This window comes from Lepidochelys kempii, chromosome 2, assembly GCF_965140265.1.
Source record: "Lepidochelys kempii isolate rLepKem1 chromosome 2, rLepKem1.hap2, whole genome shotgun sequence".
NCBI lineage: Eukaryota > Metazoa > Chordata > Testudines > Cheloniidae > Lepidochelys > Lepidochelys kempii.
The window spans coordinates 262,451,076-262,460,346 of NC_133257.1; the positions used below are offsets into that span (position 1 = coordinate 262,451,076).

At 45.0% G+C, this 9,271-nt stretch overlaps 1 protein-coding gene across 3 annotated transcripts in view; it reads right to left on the reverse strand.

Annotated features, from left to right (window-relative positions):
• LOC140907864 (meiosis-specific coiled-coil domain-containing protein MEIOC-like) overlaps positions 1 to 7,517 on the reverse strand; it is a 52,475-nt gene extending 44,958 nt beyond the window's left edge. The window contains exon 1 of one of the 3 annotated variants that reach the window (XM_073334818.1): positions 7,351 to 7,517. Coding sequence is in view for 1 of the 3 variants with exons in the window: in XM_073334819.1 (XP_073190920.1) it covers positions 7,286 to 7,345 (60 nt within the window). In the remaining 2 variants the exon portion in view is untranslated. Of the gene's footprint in view, positions 1 to 7,285 lie in introns of all 3 variants that reach the window. The other 2 variants (XM_073334819.1, XM_073334815.1) reach the window with 2 other exon arrangements.
• Between the last annotated feature and the right edge of the window lie 1,754 nt (positions 7,518 to 9,271).

Consider the following 9,271-nt stretch of genomic DNA (forward strand, 5'->3'; position numbering starts at 1 on the left):
CTAGTTTAGAAGTAGGAAAGAAATTGGTAAAATACAGGTAGGAGCTAGTGAGCAACACTCAAACATAAGAGTCCCATTTAAACACAATCCAAGCAATTAAACACTGACAAAATATATAAGTGCTTATATACAAATACTAGAAGTCTAAATACTAAGATAGGGGAACTAGAATGCCTGGCATTAAATGAGCACATTGATATAATAGGCAATGCAGAAACTTAGTGGAATGAGAATAATCAGTGGGATATGATAATACCAGGGGACAAAATATATAGGAATGACTGGGTAGGTAGCGCTGGTGGGACAGTGGCACTATGTTAAAAAAGTATAGAGTCAAATAAGGTAAAAATGTTAAATGGTTCAAACTGTACCATAGAATCTCGATGGATAGAAATTCCATGCTTGAATAATAAGAGCGTAGCAGTAGGACTATACTACTGACCACCTGACCAGGATGGTGACAGTGACTGTGTAATGCTAAGGGAGGTTAGAGAGACTATAAAAATCAGAAAACACAATGGATGATTTCAACTATTCGCATACTGACTAGGTAAATGTCACCTCAGGCATGATGCAGAGATAAAACTTCTAGATACTATGAGTGACTGCTTCTTGGAGCTCCTAGTCCTTGAACCCACAAAGGGAGAGGCAATTCTTGATTTAGTCCTCAGCTGAGCACAGGATCTGGTCCTGAACTGCTCATTAATAGCAACCATAATGTAATTAAAGGTAGCAGCCTTGTAGGGGAGAAAACACCAAAAGACACCCCACCACAGTAACATTTAACTTTAGAAAGGGGAACTACAAAAGAATGAGGATGCTAGTTAGATTGAAATTAAAAAGAGCAGTCAGAAGGGTAAAATGCCTGCAAGCAGCATGGAGAATACTTTAAAAAACCATAATAAATGCTCAGATTAAATGTATAACCCAAATTAAAAAAAGACAGTATGAGGACCAAAAGAATTCTGCCATGGCTAAACAGCAGAATAATGTAGGCTATTAGAAGCAAAAAGGCATCCTTTAAAATTTGGAAGTCAAATCCTAATGAGGAAAACAGGAAGGAAGGATCACTCATTCTGGCAAGTAAAATGTAAAAGTATAATAAGGCAGGCCATGAAAACATTGGAGAAGCAACTTGCTAAAGACGTAAAAAGCTAACAGTAAAAAAATTTTCAAGTACAGAAGCACAAAGCCCGACAAACAAGCAATGGGGCCACTAGACGACAAAGGGGTTAAAGGAGCACTCGAGGAAGACAAGACCATCGTAGAAAAGCTAAATTAATTATTTGCATCAGTCTTCACTGCAGAGGATGCGAGGGAGATACCTTCATCGGAGCTAGTTTTTGGGTGACAAATCAGCCATCCCAAATACTATCCCAAATTGTTGTGTCAATAGAAGAGGTTTTCCAACAAATTGACAAATTTAACAGTAATAAGTGACCAACACCAGATGGCATTCACTCAAGAATTATAGAGGAACTCAAATATGAAATTGCAGAACTACTAGCTGTCATATGCAATCTATCACTAAATTCAGTCTCTGTACCAGATGACTGGAAGGTTAGCTAATATAACATCAATTTTTAAACATGACTTCAGAGGAGATCCTGGCAATTACCGGCCAGTAAGCCTAACTTCAGTACTGAGAAAACAGGTAGAAACTATAGTAAAGAACAGAATTTTCAGACACGTAGATAAACAATTTATTGGGGAAAAGTCAACACAGCTTTTGTAAAGGGAAGTCATGCCTCACCAATCTATTAGAATTCTTTGAGGGAGTCAACAAGCATAGGAATAAGGGAGATCCAGTCAATATAATGTACTTGGATTTTCAGAAAGCTTTTGACAAGGTCCCTCACCAAAGGCTCTTAAGGAAACTAAGTAGCCATTGGATTAAAGGGAAGGCCCTCTCACGGATCAGTAACTGGTTGAAAGACTGGAAACAAAGGGTAGGAATAAATGGTCCATTTTCACAATGCAGAGAGGTGAACAATGGGGTCCCACAAGGATCTGTGGGACCTGTGCTGTTCAACATATTCATTAATGATCTGGAAAAGGGGGTGAACAGTGAAGTGGCAGTGTTTTCAGAAAATAAAAAATTATCAGGATACAGTAGTTAAAACCAAAGCAGACTGTCAAGAATTAGGAGCATCTCACAAAACTGGGTGACTGAGTGGCAACAACATGGCAGATGAAATTCAGTGTTGATAAGTGCAAAGAAATGCACATCAGAAAAAATAATCCCGATTATACGTATATAATGATGGTTCTAAATGAGCTGTTTCCACCCAAGAGAGAGCGAGACATTGGAGTCATGTGAATAGTTCTCTGAAAAAATATGCCCAATGCATAGCAGTGGTCAAAAAGACAATAATGTTAGGAACTACTAGGGAGGGGACAGAAAATATCTTAATGCCAATGTTTAAATCCACAGTCTGCCTATACCCTGAATACTGCCCAGTTCTAGTTGCCCTATCTCAAAAAGGATGTTGTGGAACTGGAAAAGGTTAAGAGAAGGGCAAAAACATGATCAAGGGTATATGGAACAGCTTCCATATGACGAGAGACTAAAAAGATTAGGGTGTTCAGCTTAGAAAAGAGATAACTAAGGGGAGGGGTTTAAATTGTGATTTAAATATTGCTACTGATCGAGAATCCACCACAGCCTTTGGCAAGTTGTTCCAATGGCGAATTGCCCTTTCTGTGAAAAAAAAACTGCACCTTATTCATTATTTACTGTGTATTACTGCAGCTCTTAGGAGCCCTAATTCCAGTCTAAATTTGTCCAGGTTCAACTTCCAGCCTTTGGCTCTTGTTACACCTTTATCTACTAGATTGTCCATGATCAAATTTCTGTTCCCCATGTAGGCACTTATAGACTGTGATTTAAGTCACTCCTTAATCTTCTTTTTGTTCAACTAAACAGACTGAGTTCCTGGAGTCTATCATTATACAGCATTTTTTCCAATCTTTTAATCATTTTGGTGGCTCTTCTCTGAACTCTCTCTGATTTATCAACATCTTTTTTTGAGTTTTTGACACCAAGACTGCATGTGGCAGGCACACAAGTGCCAAATATTGAGGTAATATAACCTCACTACTTCTTGTCACAATTACACATCCAAGGATCACATGGTATTACAGCAGGTGTTCACGTTCCACTGATTATACATCATGACTCCAAAGTCTTTTTCAGAGTCACTGTCCGCTGTTCTCCAATTAGGGCCTACGTTTTTTATTCCCAGATATATACATTTACATTTGGATGTATTAAAACACATTTTATTAATTCAAAGCACAGTTCTGCAAATGGTAATCTATATAGCTCTTATATAGATACTAAAAAAACAAGCATTAACTTAACTGGTGCAAACATGAGTGCTGATGGCTACAAATAAAGTTTGACAGCAGAATTTCATACCTGTTTGACCCCAGCACGGAAGGGGGGGACAAAAGATGAAAACATTAATCTACTAAAAAATCTATTCATTCAAATATCATAATTTCCACTGCATCATAGGTTTGAGAATAGTACTTTACAGAAATATAAGAAAATACACAGTCCCTGCTCTAAAGGGCTTACAACTTACCTAAAAGCAAAATAAAAACTTGAAACTGACAGAGCCATCAAAATGAAATTTGAGACACTGCAGTTGACACTAAAAATTTGCAAAAAGAAAAGGAGTACTTGTGGCACCTTAGAGACTAACAAACTTATTTGAGCATAAGCTTTCATGAGCTACAGCATCCGATGAAGTGAGCTGTAGCTCACGAAAGCTTATGCTCAAATAAATATGTTAGTCGCTAAGGTGCCACACGTACTCCTTTTCTTTTTGTGGATACAGACTAACACGGCTGCTACTCTGAAAACTAAAAATTTGATAAACTTTAAATTTATGAACTGGTGGGGAGTGTATTCCAGAGTCTGTTTTTTTAAGAGTGGATACTAGATTTATTAACGACACACAGACACTCCCCACCCCAAAACAGTATGCAAAGCCCCCTATTGGCTCTGCACAAGTAAGTAAACATAGTTGTGCTTCATCAATGATGGCTGTGAAAAAATCAGTCAAGAAATGCCAGCAAGTTCTACTGCACTAAGACCATAGGGAAGAAAAAAAAAATGCATGCCTGATGCAAAAGGTATCATGAACAGCAGAGAACAAACCACACTCCCACATTCTATATATAGTAGGTTTTATAGAATGCAAGCCTCCACTCATAATCTTGTCTAGCAAGTTAGTTGGCTCAAGATTTACAAATGCTTTAGCTTAACAGTAATGGTTGACTGAAATATTGAAATATCTACAAATATCTGAAAGTGCTTGTCTAGCAGTTTTTGTACCAATTTAAATCAGGAAAAAAACCTATTCAGTTAAATCGATTCAACCACCTAAACAATGAGGAGTCCGGTGGCACCTTAAAGACTAACTGATTTATTTGGGCATAAGCTTTCATGGGTAAAAACATGCATCTGAAGAAGTGGGTTTTTACCCACAAAAGCTTATGCCCAAATAAATCTGTTAGTCTTTAAGGTGCCATCAGAATCCTCATTGTTTTTGTGGATACAGACTAATACGGTTACCCCTCTGATACTCAACCACCTAGTAAACATGTAGTTATACCAATAGAAGAGTGATCATATTGTACTTAATCAGTACAGCTCCCTATTGTGGATTTAACTGAATCGGTACAAAAGCTATGTGTAGACACAGCTTTAACTGTTACCAGCAATCCTTAGATTTTCCTTGCTTTTTTCAACATTAGAGATAATGGAATGAGAACAGCCTTCCATTTTCTAACTGCAATATTTCAAAAGTGAATGTGAAGGATAAAATGCATTTAAATTTTTATTTCAGGTTCAGTAAATGCTATTTTATTCCCCTCAGCATTCTCTTAACATCTGATGTTTCAGCACAAATGACTCCTGCCTCCTTGTACTGTAGTTCAAGCTTTTGTACTTGTTTACTTCACAACTCTCCTCTGACATCCCTCTGTTCAGAAATGTCACTATTTTCTGTAGCCCACCACCTCTCACATTCTTTCACTTCTCCCTATAACCTCTTAACAGATTTTTGGCAGGAATATGTATGATAGAGATGGGGAAAGGAAGATGCTTCTTCATTTTCACATATAAATATATATAATTTACCATATAAGAACAAGTCACAGCCCTCATTTATACTGTTTTGCAATATCAATAAAAGGCACTAAGGTATCCTCTTGTCTTCAAAACTGCATAACATCCTTGAATGTTTAACATCAGTTCTTCATGAAACAGATTTTAATATTTATCCACACCCTAGTGATTTTAGAAATAATTCAGAGTCTAGGCTGTCCAACCACCACTAAATCCATATATACAGTAGGAGCATTTCACCCATATAGAAAAAGTGGTACACTATACCAGCAAAAAGAAAAGGAGTACTTGTGGCACCTTAGAAACTAACCAATTTATTTGAGCATGAGCTTTTCTTTGTGCGAATACAGACTAACACGGCTGTTACTCTGAAACCTGTCATTATACCAGCAAGGTGCTCCTAACTTATACAGGCAAAGATGCACTTTTACTGGTACAGCTTATTCCACCCCTTGTTTCTGTGAGCAAAACAAGCTATACCAATAAAACTGCACTTTCTGGCCAGCATAATTGCATCTGCCAGCAGCTACGTTAGTCAGGGACCATACCCCATCCCAGATGAACAGAGCTAGGCCAGCAGAAGTCTGTAGATAAACATGGCCTGAGAGACACTTTAAAACTTGTGGCAATAGATAACTTCCCCCAATTACACTTTCAATAAGATGGGAAGATACATCGTCACCCCTGTACAGCGCTTAAAGCGGTGTGAAAAAAGCATGAGAGGGGAAGAGTGCCATACTTTGGTAGCAACAGCTTCAGGAAGTGATTAAAGTGCGCCCCTCAATGACCCAGCTTGATTTTTAATTGCTTTTTCCAGGTCTGCAAATACTACCCCCAACAAACCCTTTCAGCACTATGGCAGGAAGGTATGAACAGGAGCTAGTGGGCACTAGGGCAGGGGTAGCAGGGAGGGTGGACGACTGGCAAAACCCCCAGCAGCGGGCAGAAAATTGGGTTACCCATTGCCACCACCAGTGCTGTTGGAGGGGTCAGTACAGCGTGGCAGCCGCCAGCCCCAGGTAGATACCACAGTGATGGGCACTTCGAAAGCCCCGAGAGGACGCCCTGGGAGCAGGATGGGGAGTGTGTGTGTGTGCGCGGGGGTCACTGCCCCAAGAGGCAAAGGGAAAAGAGCAGCCCAGGCCCCCACTGCCAGAGAAAAGTGTGTGTGTGCGGTCACTACCCCAACAGGCAAAGGGAAGGGAGCAGCCCAGCCCCCCACTGCCAGAGAAGTGGGGGCGGGGTCACTACCCCAACAGGCAAAGGGAAGGGAGCAGCCCAGCCCCCCACTGCCAGAGAAGTGGGGGTGGGGTCACTACCCCAACAGGCAAAGGGAAGGGAGCAGCCCAGCCCCCCCACTGCCAGAGAAGTGTGTGTGTGGGGGGTCACTACCCCAACAGGCAAAGGGAAGGGAGCAGCCCAGCCCCCCACTGCCAGAGAAGTGTGTGTGTGGGGGGGTCACTACCCCAACAGGCAAAGGGAAGGGAGCAGCCCAGCCCCCCCCACTGCCAGAGAAGTGTGTGTGGGGGGGTCACTGCCCCAACAGGCAAAGGGAAGGGAGCAGCCCAACCCCCCACTGCCAGAGAAGTGTGTGTGTGTGGGGGGGGTCACTGCCCCAACAGGCAAAGGGAAGGGAGCAGCCCAGCCCCCCCACTGCCAGAGAAGTGTGTGGGGGGGGTCACTGCCCCAACAGGCAAAGGGAAGGGAGCTGCCCAACCCCCCACTGCCAGAGAAGTAAGTGGGAGGGTGGCTATCACACCTGCCCCAATACCTGAGGCGAGGGGAGCACCTGCCCCCCCCCCGTCGAGCAGCAAGGCGCACCGCCCCCCCTGCCCTGGAGGAGGAAGCCGGACTCTGACCCGCACCCGCCCCAGTACAAAGGGGGAGGGGGAGCCCCTGGGAGAAGGATGCACCCGCTGAAGTGCATCCTATTTAAGCTCATGCTCAAATAAAGCGGTTAGTCTCCACGGTGCCACAAGTCCTCCTTTTCTTTTTGGGAATACAGACTAACAGGGCTGCTCCTCTGAACTACATCAGCAGGACACCCCCCCCCCCCAGCCAAATTGGCCTCCTGGCTCCGCCCACCGGAGACCGGGAGGCTCCTGTCCGATCCCTTCCCGGGGCAGAAGTGGGGCTTGGCCTCACCTCGGGCCAAGAGGCCTTCGCGAAGCGGGGAGCCCGCGGCTCGGCGCTAGCAGCCACCATCTTACCCCTCCTCCACCCCTTGGCCCGGGCGCGGGATGGTGGCGCCCGCCGAGCCCACTTCACCCACGGGCAGGTGAGCGGCTCCCCAACCGCCCCGCCCCGCCCCGCCCCGCGTCGGGCGCGAGGCGAGGCGGGAGCCAGGCTGGGGGAAGGTGGGGGCGGAGCAGCTAACTGTCTCCCTCAGCGCGCTCCCCTCTCAGCGCGCGCTCCTTCCCACCCTCCCGGCCGCCCAATCTGCGAGCAGAGCGGGATGAGGAGCGCGCGGGAGGGGACGGAAAAGCTCCTTGACAACCAATGGAGGACGGGGGTGGGGGGGGTGGCTGAGAGTGGGATAGGTCGCTGGGATAAATTATTGTGGGAGGCGGGGCCTGAGACGAGCAGGGTTCGAAGGGGGCGCAGTGTGAGGGGCCTGGGACGAACCATTTCAGAGTTAGAAGAGAGGGGGATTGAGGGCAAACCATTTCAGGGTTAGAAGGGTGTATGCGGCGGGGGGAGGGGCAAACCCTATCAGGGCTGGGAAGGAAAAGAGGGGGTTGGGGCAAACCATTTCAGGGGCAGTGGGAGAGGGAAGTGAGGGTAAACCATGTCGGGTCAGAATGGGGCCGGGGTTTGGGATGACGCATTTCATGGTTTAGAAGAATTTGGGAGGGGGTTGGGGCAAACCATTTCAGGATTAGAAGAGAGTGTGGGGGAGTTGGAGCAAACCACCACTACAAAGGGTAGGAGCAGCGTGCCCACACCAGGAGTTACTTTGTGACCCAAGTACAGGGCCTGGGCTATGGCCTTGTTTCCTCACCCAGCTCCAGTTGTCATGGTGCTCACAGCTCCATGCCCAACTCCTGGTGTGAAATGAGAAGCGGGGGGCCCATTCTCAGCAGCCAAGTGTGTGCCTGTGAAAGCCACTGTCAGTGTCTGCACTAACTGGCCGCAGTGGGGCCAGGTGCAGGGCAGCCATCAACCTGCAGGCTGGGTTGATGCTGCACTCACCTGCTTATTGTGGAAAAATTACTTGGCTTTCTGTGTTTCTAAATCAAAAGCAGTCAAACCCTTAGATGCATGTTCCACCCACATCCCACCCGCCAGACTTCCCCTTACAGCCGGGGTCACTCGGTGCAAAGACTGAAGGTGCAATCCATCCCACGCGCGGAGTGAGATTGGGAACCTGAGAGCCAGCTGTGGACCAGGACCCACAGCACAGAGATGTAACTGCAGTAAGAGTCCTGCTCGAGCCTATGATGAAGCATGCCAGTGCGTACAGAATCATCACTGAATTTAGCTGCTAAAATCTAAGAAATCTCTACTAAACTTGCATGAACTGTGATTGAAAATTTTCAAAGGCTTATATCTTGCACAAATTTGGGCAGATTTTTAGGGAGACAGCAAAAGGCACAACCTTGACATAAAGGCCACTCACTCCCTGTCAAATTTCAAGTCCCTGCTCCAACACATAGACTTTAAGGACAGAAAGGATCATTATGATAATTTAATCTGACCCCCTACACCTGACCGGCCACAGAACCTGACCCACCCACTCCTGTAAATAGGCCCATAACCTCTCGCTGAGTTACTGAAGTTCTCAAACCTTGATTTAAAGACTTCAAGTTACAAAGAATCCACAATTCATTCTAGTTCAAACCAGCAAGTGACCCCCTGCTGTAGATGATGGTGAAAACCCCCCACGGTCTCTGCCATCTGACCTAAGGGAAAATTCCTTTCTGACCCCAATTGTGGCAATTAGGTAGACCTTATCCTTAACTTCTCTCTCTTTCAGAATTTGTTCTAAGACCTTGCATACAGTTCAGGTCAAACTAACTGGCCAGTAGTTCACTTTTTTCCCCTTTCATAAATAGAGGTACTGTATTTGCAATTCTCAAGTCAGAGTAGAACCCCCGAGTTTAGAGATTCATTAAAAATCCTTGCTATTGG